The sequence below is a fragment of the Thermobia domestica genome, chromosome 10 (assembly GCF_964235325.1).
Source record: "Thermobia domestica chromosome 10, izTheDome1.hap1.1, whole genome shotgun sequence".
Lineage (NCBI taxonomy): Eukaryota > Metazoa > Arthropoda > Insecta > Zygentoma > Lepismatidae > Thermobia > Thermobia domestica.
In genome coordinates, this window is record NC_137463.1 from 267139957 (window position 1) to 267158914 (window position 18958).

An 18958-nucleotide genomic window follows, 5' to 3' on the forward strand; every position below is an offset into this window, starting at 1 on the left:
ATCCAATGCATGTAAAACAAATCCATTTTTCGCTACAGTGTCCTGGAATACTGTCTTAACTGATCAGATAATAGGAATCAGCAGGTGAAGTGATGTTGTGTAATGTGTGGAATTTTATTTCCATACAATCGATAGCAGCAAAAAGCAGACGATACTATCCCGTGGAAAACATGCATTTACTTCTTTGACACACAGTACTATCTTATCCGTTAACCCTTTATTCAAATTAGAAAGGCTGAGAGAGAGATAAAAACTGTTTTCTGCAATCACGTAAGCTTCCCAAGAATATATTTTATCTCCTTTGTAATCTCTCGACTAAAATCGGAAGTGGTAGAAAATTTACACCATTTCCGGTTTCAATATTAAGAAAATGTCACTAAACAAATTCCTTCATATAGTGTACACATGACTTTGCTACTGTTTTTTAAAGTTTTGTTTTCGAAGCTCTTACTTACCTTCAAATCTATCTCTGAATTCCAACCTGGTAGGATGCAGTTGTTTCCGTTCAGGTGGTGTATGTTCGACTTTCTCCTCTGTGTGCTCCGTGTCCACAACGATCAGATCCTCTTTTGGATCTTTGACACCGATACCCGTACTCATCCTGGAAAAAGTAAAGAGTATGGGTTTTAATGTAACAGCTGCTACGATACACAGAACAATTATAGCCTTCTAGCGACATTAAAAAAAATCCTGTTACCTAATAGAACTATTTCAGAAAATTAATATTAATATCCCCATGGGCTCTAGCTCATCAGTCCATTTCCATTTTCTCAACGTAACAAATCAAATAATAATAATAATAATAATAATAATAATAATAATAATAATAATAATAATAATAATAATAATAATTTCTCTGGCGATATGCATTGTTATTAGCATAGTAGTAAGAATGTCGGCATTGATTCAGGGCCGTGCCGTGGAAAATCAGCGCCCGGGGCGAGAATATACGACGGCGCCCCCATACATATGTTCCAAGCAATTTTTCCTATCTTTTTTCCTTTTTTCTCCCGAATTTTTCGCCCCCTTACTTCGGCGCCCGGGGCCATCGCCTCGCTCGCTTCTCCCCACAGCACGGCCCTGCATTGACTCCTGTGGAAGTAAAATCTTTTTATTACAAGAGTTTTAGGAATTATTAAAAAAATGAATCAAAAGATTGCGATCTTGGGCAAGAACTTGAGGAATGATAAAAAATATGCACGAAAAGATTGCGATATCCATTGATAAAGTTCGCAACACTACTGAAAATGGTATTTGTGGAAAATATTTAAAATGATTGTTGTTTTCCTTCTCTTTTACAAGGTATAGCACTACAGTAATGGCTTTTAGCAGCTGTTATTAGAAGTAGACGCAATTACATAATTTAAGCAGTGTTGCGAACTTCAGCCATGTATCATATTTCCGGAACGGTTTGAGATATCGAATACGTTATATACGAATACGCAAAATAATTTGTACGTTGATTGCAAACCACATAAGTAACTATATATGATACTTACCTAAGGATTTTTTTTTTTCAAAATAAAGTATTTCAAAAATTCGAATTTTCAAGCCCTGGTAATTTGGTTCCTAATCATTCGACACAAAGTCATACCATGACAATGGTATCCAAAGCTAACGTACCTTCGATGTTTATTATCCTGTCTATCTATCTCCGTTGTGCTGTATGTGTGTTAGAGGCTTCCAAACTTTGGATGTTTGTGATACTATAAAATCCTTAGTTTGCAACACTAAATAATAAACGTGGTATTTTAAGTTTTCGTTTGATATGTTGATTTGGAATATGTAATAATATGACGTAGTGCCATTTGAAAAATATAACTTTATATTGGGTTGGCAACACTGTTCATCCGGTGGTTACAAAATACCTAGGACGTTGTGCCCCTCCCTACAGTTTCTTGGTGTAAAATTTCGCTTCTCTGCCTTTTACGATTTCTAAGATTCGATGCATTCCTTGCAAGGGGATATTCTACAAATACCTTGGAACAAATCTATAGTTTGAGTAATTTGCATATTTATGATTTCTTTGAAATTTACCGCCTAACGAGAGATGCACGAGAAAGTTTTATTCTGACCCACTTTCACATATCGTAGAGCGATGAAATGTTACATGTGTAATCCTGCATACATATGTAAGTAATGTGGTAATATACAGCTCGTAACTCTGCATCGTTGCTGTGTTATAGGTCCGAACGAGCAGTAAGGTGTATTGATCCAAAATCAATTACTGCACCTCAGAACAGTGGTCGAAGTGATACGGTATGCGGTGGTATGCCATACCGCCTCTGGTTTCTCAGTGATGAAGACATACCGCCTCTGGTTTTTCACTGATCAAAACATACCGTCACTGGAAAATGGATGCTAATAGCTATACCTTTAATAAATCCATTTTTATACACAGTAATTGACGAATTGCTTTGCACGTCAAATATTTTATTTCTTATATAGCAATAACATTTTTGTTATATTTTTCCTATCCTTTGTTTTTAAAATTAGGTGTCTATGAAGAAGTTCACTTTTGCTCCTACGCAAGAACACGTGTTGGTTGTGGGGCCGCGGTGGCTCAGTGATAGAGCGTTCACCTCTGGTGCATGGAGAGAGTGGTTCGATCCCAGCTCACGCCAAGTGAACTTTGTGGTGGACAAACACCGTTTGCGTGGGTTTCCTCGGGGTTTTCCCACTTTCTCCATCATTTCATTCATTTCTCATCATCACCGTCCTTTTTACCCTGCCCGGCATAAGCGTGGGACGTAAAACTCACATATTTCGTGTTGGTTGCAGCTAATGGTCATATGACAGAAACAAATCAGTCATGACCCAATCCAAACAAAAGGCGGTATATTGAGGCGACTCGTTTAAGCTGAAATCGGAAAGTATCATTATGTGTTCGTCAGGACTTCTTTGGTATTTATATTTGCGAGAAAAAAAAAAACATAGTTTATGCAATAAAAAAAAAATGTTATTTTGCTTAGGTGTTCGGCTATTGTGTGGTGTGTCAAGAATATTAAATTAGTTAAGTTTATACCTATACTTTCATTAAAACGTAATTTTGCATTTTTCTAATAATTGGATAACAATCTTCCGGGGAGTCTGGAATAACTCGGTTGAGTGCTGAATCCGCGAGTTTATTCGCGGGAAATTGTTTAAAATTTGTTAATACAAAAAAATGGTTTTAGAGCATTGTCGTTGTTAATTCTTTATAATACAACACAAGAGGACTTTTTATTATTATTATTATTCACAGAAATTTGGATCAAAGCCTTTCCATGCCCCACCCGTAACAACGAAAAGTTCTTCTGTGGTTTTGAGTCATTATGGAAATAGAAATCCAATCTTTTAGGCAACATACCATCATTGTATTTCAACATTTCGATCGCTGGTATGTCGATTCAAAATCGTACTAAAACATACCGCCTCTGCTTTTTGTCCACTTCGAACATTGCCTCAGAATGCAGCGTCGCTGCCCTAGGAAATGACTGTATGGTTGGCAAGAGGTGGAATGAAGATGGTGTGCGGTCAAGAGAAAACGCGAACTATAACGGATTTCATACTCAGGCTCGTGCATCTGTCTGGCCAAGATTCGGGCAGTGAACGGGTGCTTGTTTTCCAGGAGGCGGACACCTTATGTGAGCATGCCACGCTTTGAGATTTCACAGAATCCCGCAACGCACGCAACATCGGGGCATAGTATTATCCTGGTAATTGTGGTACCCTTGGCCTTGAAAGCAAGTAGTAATACCCCACGCTCAGGGACGTACGGAGGGGGGGAGACACGGGGGTCCGGACCCCCCCGAAATTTCGACTTTTTAAAAATTTAGCCTAATTTTAGGGGCAATTTTAGCAATTTTAATATAAAATAGCTTCATATTTAGTTTGGACCCCCCCCCCCGAAATAAGTTCCTGGGTACGCTACTGCCCACGCTGATCCCAAAAAGACGTGAGCATCACTTTGGTCGTTCAGAGTTGAACACTGTCTTCCTTTGGTATTGGTACATCGGCACTGTCATTTATTTCACTAGGATTTTCCTGATTTCCCGGCGAAGGCCAGGATGGTATCTTCTGGAAAGCCAGGACCAATTTCTTCCCTAATCCTAGATCCACCTAAAATACCGATGTGACCCCGGAGGTCCGAACTCTTCCTTGAGTCATTCACTTGCATAAATACATGCATAAAAGCGACCAAAGTGATGATCACGTCTTTTTCGGATCAGCGTGGGGTATTACTACTTCCTTCTCAGGCAAGGGGTGCCACAATTACCAGGATATACTATGCCTCACTGCTGTGTGCGTTGCAGAATTCTGTGAAATTTCATAGCGTTGTATGCTGAAAAAGGTGTCCGCCTCCTGGAAAAAACGCACCTGTTCATTGTTCTAATCTTGGCCAGACAGATGCATGACTCTTGGTATAAAATCCGTCATAGTTTGCGTTTTCTCTTGACTGCACACAGTCTTCATTATACCTCTTTCCAATCATGCAGTCATTTTCTTGGGGCAAGTACTCTGCGATGTTGCCACGCTGCATCTGAGGTGCAGTAATGGATTTTGGATCAACACATCTTACTTCTCGTTCGGAATTATAACACAGCAACTGTGCAGACTTACGGGCTGTACATTACCACATTAATTACATAGGTATGCAGGATTACACATGTAACATTTCATAGCTCTACGAGATATGAAAGTGGGTGAGAATAAAACTTTCGCGAGCACCTCTCGTTAGGCGGTAAATTTCAAAGAAATCATAAATGTGCAAATTAGTCAGAAACTATAGATTTGCGACCCCCGGTTCATATAAATGAAAATGTTCCGAAGTACTTATAAAATATCGCCTTGAAAGGAATGCATCGAATTACCAGTTACCCTGTATATACAAGGTGGAAGGTAACTCCACCGAAAAAACTTTCGGAGGTGATTCCTTATATGAAATGAAAGAAAAATGTTCTAATCAACATGGGTGGAAAATAATCTCCTTTCAGAGTTATGAACCGCCGAATATTCGAAAAATCACGTTTCAAAACGCCCTGACTTAGAAACTATAGGACATTTCCCAAGCAGTTGAAGGAATCGCACAGGAACTAGTATGTGCTCTATCTAAATATCCAGGTTTCAGAATTCACCGCTACCAACGAAACGAACGCATCATTAGTACTTAGAATAGTATCCCTATACTTCAACTTCCAGTTCGTTTCACCGATAACGGAGGATGCTAAAACGTGGATATTTAGATCGAGCGCATGCTAGTTCCTGTGCAGTTCCCTAAACCGCTTCGGATAGGCCCTATAGTTTCTAAGCCAGGGAGTTTTGAAAAGTGATTTTTCGAATTTTCAGCGAATTATCGAATAACTGAAAGGAGACGTTTTTCGACCCATGTTTATTAGAGTTTTCTTTCATTTCATATAAGAAATCACCACACAAACTTCTTCGGTGGAGTTACCTTCTGTCCTACCTTGCATAATGAAGCTAGGCTTATTAGTTTCAGGAAATGTGCGCGCTATGCATAACAGCATTGTTCGACGTATACTTACAGTTTATTTTAATTGAAATTGTCCATCACAAAACTTCAGTGTAAGTTTTAAAATATACATTATATTTACAAACATATGTTTATCAAAATAATAGAAACACTTGGAGCTGGAATCTGTCAAATCTCTGGGTTGGCAATGGTTAGGCAGCTACCGCAGCGCCGAACGGTTGGTGGTGGTGGATTAAGGTAAACTCCGTACTATATCAGGATCAGTATAACGGTAGTGTGCAGTGGATTGATAGTGTAAAATGGGTGAACTCTGATTTCCAAAAGGGTGATTGGTGCTCTACTGTGTAGTGCGAGAGTGAAGAAAGTGGTGTTCTTGAGTGTATCGCGGGGGATAGTATTCAAGTTGATGATGGGCCTACAAAATTCATGGCGGAATTAGATCGGTGAAGAGGAGCAGTAGTTAAAAAAAGAAAAACTGACAGCCCCTTCCCCAGCATTAAAATAGGTTGTCACTCAGAACAGTCATCCGACTGCATTGCATGTGACAGATGAATTCAAGCAGAACTCCTACAGCCTGTGTAGAGTCCGCCACACTGACATGGACATACAGAGTGGGGTTGCAAGAGCGAAACCGTTGATAAGGGACCCGAACGCTTTACCGTGACACCTTTGGTATCGCGAACGTGCAACATGGACCACTGGTGACTGAACACACGTAATGTGGTCAGATGGAGTATAATTCCCCTTATTTCAAACCACTGGCCGTGTTTGTGTGTGATGGACGCCAAAAGAAAGATACGATATGCTGTGTACCCGCCCGACTGTGAAACAAGGCGGTCGCAATATTGATGCTGTGGGTCGCAATATTCCAGTTTTCACTGCACCTGTAATGGCGCTTACCGGTTGCATCCTATGGCCTAGATATTGTTTTCTGGCAAGACGCCACATTCCAGAATAACAACACACGCACGTTCACACAGCCAAAGCTGTTGCAGCATGGTTTGAGAAATGAAATGAAATCTTTGAGTTATGTCTTTTATGTCCTTTAGGCTAAGGGAGCGGAGCGATGATGAAGACAAGTGAATTATGAAAGCATTGGTGCAATGTTAATGTAAAAGGAAACGAGAGTGTTCTGAGAAAACCAACGGACACGATGTTCTTCACTACAAATTTGCTTGGTCGGGAATCGAACCAGGGACCCCATGTATGAGAGGTAAATGCTTTACCACTGAGCCACTGTGCCTTCAGCGTGGTTTGAGGAACACTGGGGTAAAGTTGAACATCTCCACACCAATTTTGCAACCGGAAGATAATTCAATATCCATGGTCCGTTTCGGTCTCCTTCCTCTCACACAAAACTCTTACACTGCACGAGAATGATGCACTATTCCATTTACGACATCTATGACTCCTTTCCACGTCGTATCAGAGCTCGCTGAGTTTGATAAATGGGCCATGGCACATTAATCTGATAAGTTGCACCTTTTCCATTTCTTTATTATTAGGGATGCATTCGAGTCGAGTCGAGTCGATATTTAAGCCTGTCTCGACTCGTCTCGAGAAAATGTTGTCTCGACTCGTGTCTCGACTCGAAAATATGTTTCTGTCTCGACTCGTGTCTCGACTCGACAGTCTCTGTCTCGACTCGACTCGAATTCGAGTCGAGACGTCTCGAAATTCGAGTCGAGACAAAATGTACGAGTTAAAATATACACACACATCAGCCAGACCATCATGACTACCTACCTAATTGTCAGTATGTCGACTTTTGGCATGGATAAAAACGGCGACACGTCTTGGCATACACGCAATGATCCTTGATAGGTCGCTGGAGAGAGCTGGCACCACATGTGCTCACTCAGTCATCTAATTCCAGTAAATTCCGGAAAGGGGGGCGATGTGTTCTGACGTCACGTTCAATCACATCCCACAAGGGACATCACTCAAATGTCCGGCTCCAATTTCAATGAAACTTTTTTTTGCTGATAGAAGGCATGTATGCATCATTACTTGTGATGACAAATTTTTGCGATGGTGCATGTTTTCTATTTTTTTTAATAACTTTTAAGAGTTGTGATGTGGTTATTAGAGATTACCACAGAAGTCCCTTACTACCCTTTGTAAACAGAGCGTTAATGAAGAAAAGTGAAGAAAAACCATGTGGATACATATAAGTCCTGGGGGGAAGTCGTATGGTAGATATGACCTTGATGGCAGCCATCTTAAAATCCGCCATTTTGAATTAAGGTCAAGTTTTCAAAATGGGAATAGGGTAATATGATACATAATTTCGGGCTAGAATTTAATTAGAAAAATAATGGTGAGATTAGTTTTAAGATACACCCATTTGGGGGAAAGTTACCGGCATATTAATTGTTTTTACTTACTGTGTGCGTAAGACCCTTCTTACTTTCGTCTCAAGACCTGTAAATCGATCGCAACGGCAGAGGCCGGTTTCGCACTAATGTTTAGAAATCTTTAAACTCACTTGAGGCAATATTTGTGGATTATTGTATTGTATTTTGCCTTTAATTAAATTTGAACCCACTTCATGATCTTGTGTAAAGTATCACTAAAAGAGAATTTCTGTTTTTATGGAGAACGTAAGCATAGCAATTATAAAAGGTGAGTAAGGTGCGTATGTATTTATAAGAAAGTTTATTTTACGAGTCTTTTGTGGTTCCGCCAACCTATTCTTTAGTTGTTGTTTTTTTTTTTTTTCAAAATACTCATATCTCATAAATAAAAGAGCTATTATAAAATCTCTTACCACTATTCTTTAATACTTATAAAATTTTATTTATTGTAAAAGCACTGGCGAGATATTTCTTATCGCCCACTAAAATTATGGTGGAGCTCCTTCGTGGCTAACGGTTAGCATACTTGCCTTTGGCGTGGGAAACCTGGGCTTGATTCCCGGTGGGAGTTCATGAGGTTCGGATTCCACGTTAATCAGTAGCTCCACGTCTCACATAGCCTCGCTGCTGAACGGGACGTTAAAATCAGAATCAATTCAACTCAAAATTAGGGTTTTGACTTTATTATGATGTCATTAGTTTAAACGCCCAACTGCCCAGTAATTATAAACATTGACTACATTATAAAATTGTAATTTGTGACGACTAAAATATCAGAAATTAAAGATTATTCTTTGGGTTTTGGAACATTTTGAAAAACGTGAAAAACTGGTACTGCACCGATACAACACACCTTTTGGATTTGTCATTGTGTAAAGTGATACAAACTAAAGAAGAATTACAACTTGATGAAATTGTATTAGGACTTATTATTTAGAAATAAACACCAAATAAGTGTAATAGTTCATATCTGTATCAAATACCAAGTTTATGATGAATCAACTACACAAAGTAGGATCCAAAAACGCTCATTGCAATTTGTTCCATCCTTCAGTCGAACCAGGAACTGAAACATAAAGAGTGACATTTTCTTTTTAAAGATACTTTGTCCAGCTAAGTATTGTGAAGGTTTATGTCAGTAGAAGGAATTGCATTCCATTATACAAGCGCAATTTCACAACTTTATGTACACATTACTAAATATCGAACACCCTTGTCCATATGATTAGCGTACGCGTCTTTGGTGCGGGAGACCTAAGTTCGATTTCCGATGGGAACTCCTGTGGTTCTGAACCCACGTTAATTTGTAAGTTCACGTCTCATATAGCCTTGATGCTGAAAGGGACACTAAACTCTAATCTAATACTAAATACAAATATTTATACAAATATTTAAAGAAAAATGATGACGCACCAAGATGACGTGAATTTGGCTATCAAATCCATTTTGTGTTTTCAGTTATTTTCTAGTAGTATTTTTTCTAGGCATCCTTTCAAAAGACAGTGATGCAAATTTCGTAACTGCGAATTCCTGTTAGAAGCCATGAAATTATCCGATTAGATGCAAAATTTCCCGTCCACTAAAATAGATACCGTAAATTTACAATATCTAACAATAAATAATTTTGAAAGATATCGCTTTCGAGGGAAAAAAATGAAGTGAAATCTTTGAGTTTTACGTCCCACAGTTATGCCGGTTAGGCTAAAGGAGAGGGGTGATGATGAGAAATTAGTGAAATCGTGGAATGAAGAAAGTGGGAGGAACGGAAGAACCCCGAGGAAACCCACGCACACGGTGTTTGTCCACCACAAAGTTTACTTGGTACGAGCTGGGACCGAACCAGGGTCCCCAAGCACCAGAGGTGAACGTTCTACCACTGAGCCACCGCGGCCCCGCTTTAGAGGGGCCATGACGTATAGTTGAACTCATTCTCGTAGTATGAAAGGCATTATTTATAATTATGCATGATAGGATCACAAACAAAATTTAAAAATGTTATGTGCACTTTCTTTTAACAAACATTATATTGTCTTTTATGGTGTGGAAGAGAATGTTATGTTCGAAAAAAAAAGTCCTTAACACGATTCTTGTTGCTACACACTGCATGTTTCTAGCCACAGAAAAGATGCAGCGATAGGTAGGCTATTTTTCAATTGCTTTACATTAGCTTGATGTTTCAAGTCTTTTGTGTGTTTCTGAAGTTCACTTTTACCACAAAAGAGCTCAATATTAACATGTCTTACATAGCTTTGGTTCGATTCTCAACACGGACTGCAACTACCCGTTAAATTGTGCATCCGAAAGGCACTCTTTGTTAAACCTCGCTTATCACCGCTCATCTTAATAATATATATAACTTCACCTCGAAGCAAATGTTGCATTTCTCTCTTTCATCCTAACACAAAACAAAACTAACCACAGCTGTGACACGAAGGAGCTATTTCAAAAAGAAACAAACTGTGCTTCATAGAGATGTGTACCAAATGATAGAAGTATAAAGTATTGTTTTCTTTCCTGTTTATTGATATCAGTTGGTGTTCTTAATGAGTTTACTCATTAGTTTAGAAAGAGTATATATGGAATTTGGACATATGTTGTACGTATTCTCCTGAGAAATTGATGAGACCAGAAAAATTATAAGGACAGATGGAATAGGTTTAAGCGCATCTACGTGACTTTATCAAATATTTATTCTCCATAATGGTATAGGAAAACTTGGTATAGGCTTACTTTTATCTTTGCCTCCCTCTGTTAGCTGTTTTGTATCATATATATCGGATGGTTTTGATATTTCTTCTGATCATTAAAACAACAATGGTACAATCCGCGGCAAAAAACCTGCAACATGAGTATATAAGTTTATTGTGAAATGACGAAGTCTTTTGCTCCAAAATAAGTGTGCACGGGAGGAGGCCGAGGTTTATCCCGAGTGATTCGTTCCACTTAGACGTTATGTTCATTCCCTGTGCGGTTAGGCGTAGTTTCACAATAAACTTACATTCTCATGTTGCAGGTTTTTTGCCGCGGATTGTACCTGTGTGCGTGCAGAAATGCAAAAGCACAAGGTAACTTCCTATTTGTTTTGGAAACAACAAACCCATTTCACGTGTGCGAGAGAAATTGAGCACAGCGAGATCGGGTGTTTACTCACGGTCAGTTCGCAGCAGGAGTCCATGGTAAAAATTTGGCTATCTCGAAAACACTCGCAAAACCTTACAAATACAAAAGACTGCGCTTCAAAGAAAGTTTAGACACAGATGTTTCAATTTTCTTTTAGCATCGTTCTTCAGCAAAAGAGTCGGTTCATTGTATTCGAAAAAGAGAAGGGAGAAAGGGTGAATTTATATTTTATGTGGGGGGTAACGTTGTAAGTAGTATAAACAATACATACCGCTTCCGACTCTGGACGCATACACTAGCCGCGGAGTTCACACACACACACAGAATCAGAGTCCTCACACACCAAGGGTGAGAGCTGTGCCACTGAGTCACAGCGGCCACGGGGCTAGGTCGAGTCCACTTTACGTTCATAGTTTCTTAGTACATAAATGTTACGATTATGAAATAGATTTTCCTTAATGAGCTGCATAAAAACAAAAGCTTTCGAAATGCATTAAACAATTAGCTTGATTTGAGTGTGAACTTAAAGTTATATCAGAGTGTAAATACGGATACGCACCAAAGCTCGAAAACTTAATACACTATTTCTCCTATATAGTCAGCATGTATCAAGCAATCATTCAGCTTTCATTTGAGAGGATGGAAATCGAAGGCCCCTGAACAACTATGTTATTAATGTGCGGAATGTATTTATCTTACAGTGAACTGCTTTGATGCTAAGTGGCCTAACTCCAAAATTGAAATTTTCCAGGAGTGAAAGTTGAAGTTCAATATCTCATGAACAATCCATATTTCTTTTATGTTGGGAACCAAAACCATAACTACTGTATGTAGTTCATTGTTTTATAACTTAGTGTTTACAAAAATCCTTTTAAAAAATACCTATTCATAGAAGTGGATGTTATCTGTACTAGTTCTTGGCATCCAAGCAGTCCATTTATTGTAATACTAGCTTAATATACCGATTCTTCGCATGGGGGCTGTATTTGGAAGTCAACACCTGTGGAAGTATCACCATTCATTTCAGTGACCGCGAAAACTAAGGATTTGACACTAGTATCAATCAATATGGGCTATTTATACATGTCTCGGTATTCCTCACCCGCTGACACCCGGCCCGCATACAGTAGTAGCTGAATTTGCAAGTCATCGCTGATGGAAGTGTCACCATTGATCTCAGCGACCGTGAAACTATGGATTTGACACTAATGTCGATCAATTTGGATTACTTTTACTACATGTCTCGCTAAACGCCCCCCTGAGACCCCCTGGTTCCAATTTTGACAAAAACGCTTCGCCTTAGACTGGGACCTGGACCAAGGTATCCGTGACCAAAATTTGGTAACTCTCGGTCAACTTGTCTGGTCCCCAGGTCGGTACCAGTAAACGTCCCTCCCCCCGAGGCCCCCCTGGTTCGAAATTTAAAAAAAAAAACGCTTCGTCTTGATCTGGGGCCTGGACTAAGGTACCCGTGACCAAATTTTGGGAACTCTCGGTCCACTCGTCTGGTCCCCAGGTCGCACAGACAGACAGACAAACACACAAACAAACTCTTTATTTTATTTATATTAGATAAGATATACTATGTAAAAAAGTCTCGTATCATAATATGTGATGTACAACAAATGTTACATTATATATTATCCGTAGCTCGTGATATGCTGCAACATATTAAAGCCTCAGAATAGTTGGGCAAGCGAATAATCCAGAAGTTACGTAACCATATTGCGTTCATGGGAACGAAAACACAATAATTATAACTATGCTAAATTACTATAGGCTACCAACTGCTCATTCAGAGAATTTATGAAGTTCACTCTATCGCAATAGTTTTATACAAACTAGATTTAGACTACGGATAATAGTTTTATACAAACTAGATAATCAATTATTATTATTATTATCATTATATTTACAGTACCACCAAATACAACGACATTAAATATTAGTTCTAATTAACTGAATTGAGCTGAAAATTAAATCTTGATCTTTAAAGATTAACTATTAATTTTATGCGTTCTATACCTTTCTAAAGGAATAAAAGCTGGAATTGGTTTCAAGGCTGTTTCTGAGTGAATACTTTCTTCAAAATAATATTAAAAATTATAGAAAGATTTTCGAGACATTCGAGTCGAGTCGAGATTTTTAAGAGCCGTCTCGACTCGACTCGTGTCTCGACTCGAAAATTCGAGTCGAGAAATATGTTTGTCTCGAATTTTACAAAGTGTGTCTCGACTCGAATCTCGACCCGAATTCGAGTCGAGTCGAGTCGAGATTCGAGACATGTCTCGACTCGAGCGCATCCCTATTTATTATTTTGATAATCATCTGAGTATTCTAAATATCACTGGCGTCTCTGACACGTAAAATTGGAAGGGGGGGGGTTGCATCAAAGAAAGTGATTTAAATGGTATTTAGTCCAACCTGTTTATCATCTTCCATTCCATTTGTTCCGATCTTTCTGCTTACCTTCACGGACCTCCTAAGGTATATTAAGAACTCTTGTTATACAAAAATAATCGTTTCACAACTGAATATTATATTACAAATAAATATTATTACTATTATTTATATTATATTCTGTCGTTAGTAAATAAATTAAATTAGAATATTGAATATTTTGTAGTTCAAAATATTGGGGGGACGCGTCCCCCTCGTACCCCCGCCAGAGACGCCCGTGCTAAATATAAATCAAATTAGAATAAAGAGCTTGAAAGAGCGATCATTTCAAATATTTGTAAAGTCTTTTGATGAGATGCTTACTGCACTAAAGAGGTCACGTCAAGAAAATTGCCGTACGCAAAGAGACATTCAACATGAAAAGATCGCTCTTAACTAGCAAGTTTAATACTGAATTAAGGAAAAAGCTAATCAAATGCTATATATCGAGTAGTGGACTGTATTGTTCGCAAAGTGAAAAAATAATTATAGAGCTTCTAAATGTGGTGTTGGAAGATGATTATGATGAAAAAATGCACAGAGAAAGTAAAAAACGATGTTTTAAAACGGGTAGGAGGGAAGAGGACACTTTTAGTTACCATCCTTCGTAGGAAAAGCAATTGGACTGAACACATCTCACGAAGAAATTTTCTTCTTCATAATTCCAGAGAGAGAAAAATGGAAAGAAAGTGAGGAGTAGGAGGAAGAACTCACACAACTGATCGATTATTTGAAAAAATATAAGAAAGTATGGAGTTAAAACTGGAAGCCGTAGGCGAGGATCAATAAACTTGGAACAAACAATACCAAGCGTATAACAGAAAGAAAAAAAATCTCCGGACCTGCTGATGTAGAATACTTAATAATAATAATAATAATAATAATAATAATAATAATAATAATAATAATAATAATAATAATAATAATAATAATAATAAAAGCCTTTTCAACATATACGGCGCAGGAGACCAGAGTGATTCTCAGTGGGAACTCATGTGGATCGGTTTCCACGTTAATCTGTAGGTCTGCGTCTCGTATAGCCTCAGAACTGAATGATACACTAAACTCCAAGCCAACCTACCAACCTTTTAAAGATACAAAAGTTGTTAAAAAAAAAGAAGAAAGGTAATTTTACAAAGACCAGCTGCGTATTGGTAAGTAGGATTGCTTTAGAAGGATATAGTATAGTAGAATAGGGACAAGTAGAACTGCGCTAAGATTATTTTTCAGCCCTGTAGGCCAAGGGCGCAGATTTCTCTGTAAATTTTGGGAGGGGGCATTCAGATGCAGAAGGTGTATATGTAAGGATTTTAAGACAAATTGCATTCAAATTAGGTAATAGTATACATGAGAACACCCTGATCTGAGTTTCTTCTGTTATATTACCACTTCTAAGTGAAATACCATAAATTTTCTACGTAGTGCAATAGTAAGAAGTATCCATGCGATATCCACAAGACATGCGATATGCGTTAAATCCCCCCCCCCCCACACACACAGTCATAGATAAAGTACAAGGGCACTACACATGCAGATATAAAATACAGGTACGTTCGTTTTTCTTTTCGTATCAGTCGAAAAGTAGCTTTGTTACCCTCTTTGTAAGTTCATACATACTCAATGAATAATCCCTAAAAGTATCAGCGTCCTGTTCCTTCGGGAATTGATGCAGCTTCATGTATACTATATCCTCAAATTATGCCAAATATTGTATATTCATAAATACAATAGGGGGCCCACATGAGGTTTGGGCGGTCCCCGGCCCCCCAGGATCGGCGCCTTTGCTGTAGGTTAAAAGAGACGCATGATTAATGAAAATTAAATGAAATCTTTGAGTTTTACGTCCCACGATTATGCCGGTTAGGCTAAAGGAGACGGTGATGATGAGTAATGAATGAAATGGTGGAATGAAGAAAGTGGGAGAACCCCGAGAAACCCCACGCACGCGGTGTTTGTCCTCCACAAAGTTCACTTGGCGGGGGCTGGGATCGAACCCGGGACCCCAAGCAGCAGAGGTGAACGCTCTACCACTGAGCCACCGCAGCCCCGCATGATTAATGAAATGAAAATGAAATCGGCTGATATTTACTATCTCCCCAATCTTGCACATATAAGCGTGCAGTTTCACTATACGGATCCATAGTATTAGTATTAGTAGTAGTAGTATTGGGTCGATGAATAAGTTCGTGCGGTTTTCTATTGGGTTGGCAACAATGCGGTGTGAAGCGATTGTTTATTGTTATTCAGTTGTTTTACAGTAGTTTGGAGATTGTGTGTTGTGAAACACAGGTTTTCTTGATTGTGAACGTATTATTCTATATATTTCAGAGAAACTAATATGGAATGTCAAGTTGAATAAAAGTGATCATTTCCGTCACATTTTACTCTTCGAGTTTATCCGAGGATCCAGTGCAGCAGAAGCTGCGAGAACAATTTGTGCAGTGCACAGTAATGAAGCTACTGCTGAAAAGAACAGCACAAAACAACCTTCCCTTGGCCAATGGCTAATAGATTTCTTCCAGTCAAAACCAAAACCCCAAAACCGTTCTAAAGGCGAGGCATTGAACTGCTACCTGAACGTTGACAGAAGGTCATAGATAGTGGAGGTGAATACATCACTGAGTGATTGTGAGTTAATGTGAGTGACAGTAAAATGTATGCAATGTATTGTTACACTCGTAGAATGAGTTCATGTTATGCCTATGTTGTATTTGAATTAACATAATAGCAGAATAAAAATAAAATATAAGAACAGCAGCGACCCAGTAGTAGTAGGAGGAGGAGGAACAGATTAGAAGTCCCGCAGGGGTTGGTTGAGTTCTGTTCTCGACATAAAATAGGCAAATTAAAGAATTGGGGGAGATATTAATGCCATCCATGAAATCTTTTAGTTTAACGTCTCACAATTGACCTTTAAGCTAAGGAGACAATGATTGAGGGACGTGAATGATGGAAGAATTGATGGAATTACAATGTGGGAGTTCCTCTAGAAAATCGTCCACCTCAAACTTAGTGTATGGCTACTCAAGGATGCGTTACCTTCGACAGCGAATGCGATCTAGGTGGCTACTCGGTAATTTACTTTCGCCAGAGTTATAAATCATACTGTGAACCAGTCAGGGTTTCCAGGCCTTACTGCCACATCCTTATTCATGCGAATCACGAGAAATAACTATTGTGTTACATATATTTTTCTCCGATTAGCTAATTTTTAGGAATTTCCTTGTATTTTTTTTTTATACAAGCACATACTTTATAATGAAGTTCCAATACTCTGCACAAAGCATCTTCCAAGCACCTGTTTCTTGCTAAAATCCCGTTGCCTAGCAACTCGTCTTTCCTTTTTTCCCTTCCTTTAAACATCTTTTACTGATTCCGAAAGAGCACGTGGTCTGTTCCGAAACGCACTAAATACGCTCGAACCAACGTATTCTGCGCATTTTTATTGCTTTCGCGTTTGCAGCTCATTGTGATTAGCCATCCATATTTAAATACATGGTCAGCGTATTTCAAGCGTACGCATGAGCCATAAAAACGCATTGCGATCGCATCGAATAGTCATGCACTTATTTAGTCGGAGATCGAACCAGGGACCGCGCGCACCAGAGGTAAACGCTCTACCGATGAGTCACCGTGTTTCTTCTCGGATGATTAGTGAAGTTGGATCATTATGAAAGGAACTAATGGAATGAGAATGTGCGAGTCCTCAGAAAACCTATGGCGAGATGTTAGCCACCACAAACTCTCACGGCCTGGGAACCAGGGTCACCTAGAGGTGTGCGCTCTACTGCTCAGCCATAATGTCTCCATTCTTCAATTTTAATCAGTGGCGTATTTACGATTTTGTTTCGGAGGGGCTTTGCCTGAAAATGCGAAAATTCTGCAAGATATTTCATATACTTTACTATAGTAAGATTTCGGGGGGGGCTCAAGCCCGGAAGCCCCCCTAAATACGCCACTGATTGTAATTAATATTCTCATATAACAAGCCTCGACTCGATTGATACAAGTATTTCCATCTGCACATGCACATTTGATATTTAATGCTTTTATTTGATGATTAATTATTATTTATTAATGCATTGACATTTTCTGTCAATTCGTACGTAGGCAACACCGCGTTAGAACAAAACTACGTCAAGGAAGATCCTCCTCGAATATTAATTAGCAATTACATGCCTCGACAGCTGTCTCCTGAAAGAGGAGACATCACCCACTGCTAGGTATACGTACGCAGCAATTTATTTCGGGAGTGTTTCAAACTTTTTGGTGGTCAAAATTGAATATGAAGATAAATTGTATTAAAATTTGTAAAATCAGCACTGAAGTTAGACTAATTTTCAGAAAAGTTGGGATTTCAGTGGGGTCCGGACCCTCGAGAACCCACCCCTTACGTACGTCCTTGCTCACTGCATTGTACTGTACAAAATCCTCATCATATGACTTTAATGGTTTCTCTATTGCAATTATTGTACTAGTAAAAATATAATTAAGAATTACTATCCAATTACCACAACCTTGCCAACTAGATATAAACTAGGTTTACCATATTTCGTTTATTTCTACAGATTAAAATATGAAACTTGCCTTGATAATTATTTTAACATTTAAAAGCACAAAACAAGTAAAGTTTCATTCAGGTACTTGCAAACATCTACCAACTTCTGTTCTTCAGTTCCAAATATCTGTCATTTCGTAATGCGTTTACCAAATCAAAATCAAGTCTACCAGGCACACGGAAGCGTTTGACCTACCAAACAGCGCAGTCCAGTTGAAACAACGCAATTTACGCTGGAATTGATAAACACGACAGTACTGCTACCCCTTGGCCAAAAGTTGAACCTCAAAGTGCAAACATATACAGAATATGTAATTGGAATCCATCTCGAAGCTATAGCGACATTAGCTAAGTAACGCTAAGTTTAAGGGCCTTCACTACAGCAAAATCAAACTACCGCTAATTTTAGAGTTTTTCTGTAATATCTTCAAAACAAATAAATATATTCGAAAAGCAGAGACGCAGTGAACTAGGCAATACGATTTTGCATGTGATAACCGCTATCATAACTCATCTATCTGCTTTGGATTTGCAACTGTAGATAGATTTAGCATTTCTTGCGAGTTCTGTAAACAGCGGCATACCAAAAGCAGATAGGTGAATTGTGGTAAAAGATCACATGCAAAATCGCATTGTCTATTTCACTACGTTTCTGCTTTTCGAATATTTTTATTTGTTTTGAAAGTATTACAGAAAAACTCTAAAATTAGCGGTAGTTTAATTTAGCTGTAGTGAAGACCCTTAACATACACAAAAAGTTCATTACTACAGAAGCAAAAGATTACCGTGAAATGTTATTCTGTCAAGCCAACTCAGACAAAATGGTTGAAAATTGAAATCTTTGTTTTACGATTCCACGTAAAAGAAGTAAAAGAGACGATGCATTGATGTGAACTATTTATTTATACTATTTAAGAAATTTTTATACAAACTATTCATGTAAGTTAGGAAACTATTTATATAAAAGGGGCCATGGTGACTCTGTGGTAGAGCGCTAGCCTCTGGTGCGTG

At 38.6% G+C, this 18958-nt stretch overlaps 1 protein-coding gene across 1 annotated transcript in view; it reads right to left on the reverse strand.

Moving 5' to 3' along the window:
• Positions 1-18184, reverse strand: part of ndl (serine protease nudel) — a 123796-nt gene extending 105612 nt beyond the window's left edge. Inside the window, exons 1-2 of the mRNA XM_081729538.1 lie at positions 17977-18184; positions 456-601 (exon numbers count right to left, since the gene is read on the reverse strand). Coding sequence (XP_081585664.1) covers positions 456-600 — 145 coding nt within the window. The 5' untranslated portion in view covers position 601; positions 17977-18184. The remainder of the gene's footprint in view (positions 1-455; positions 602-17976) is intronic.
• Positions 18185-18958: the final 774 nt, after the last annotated feature.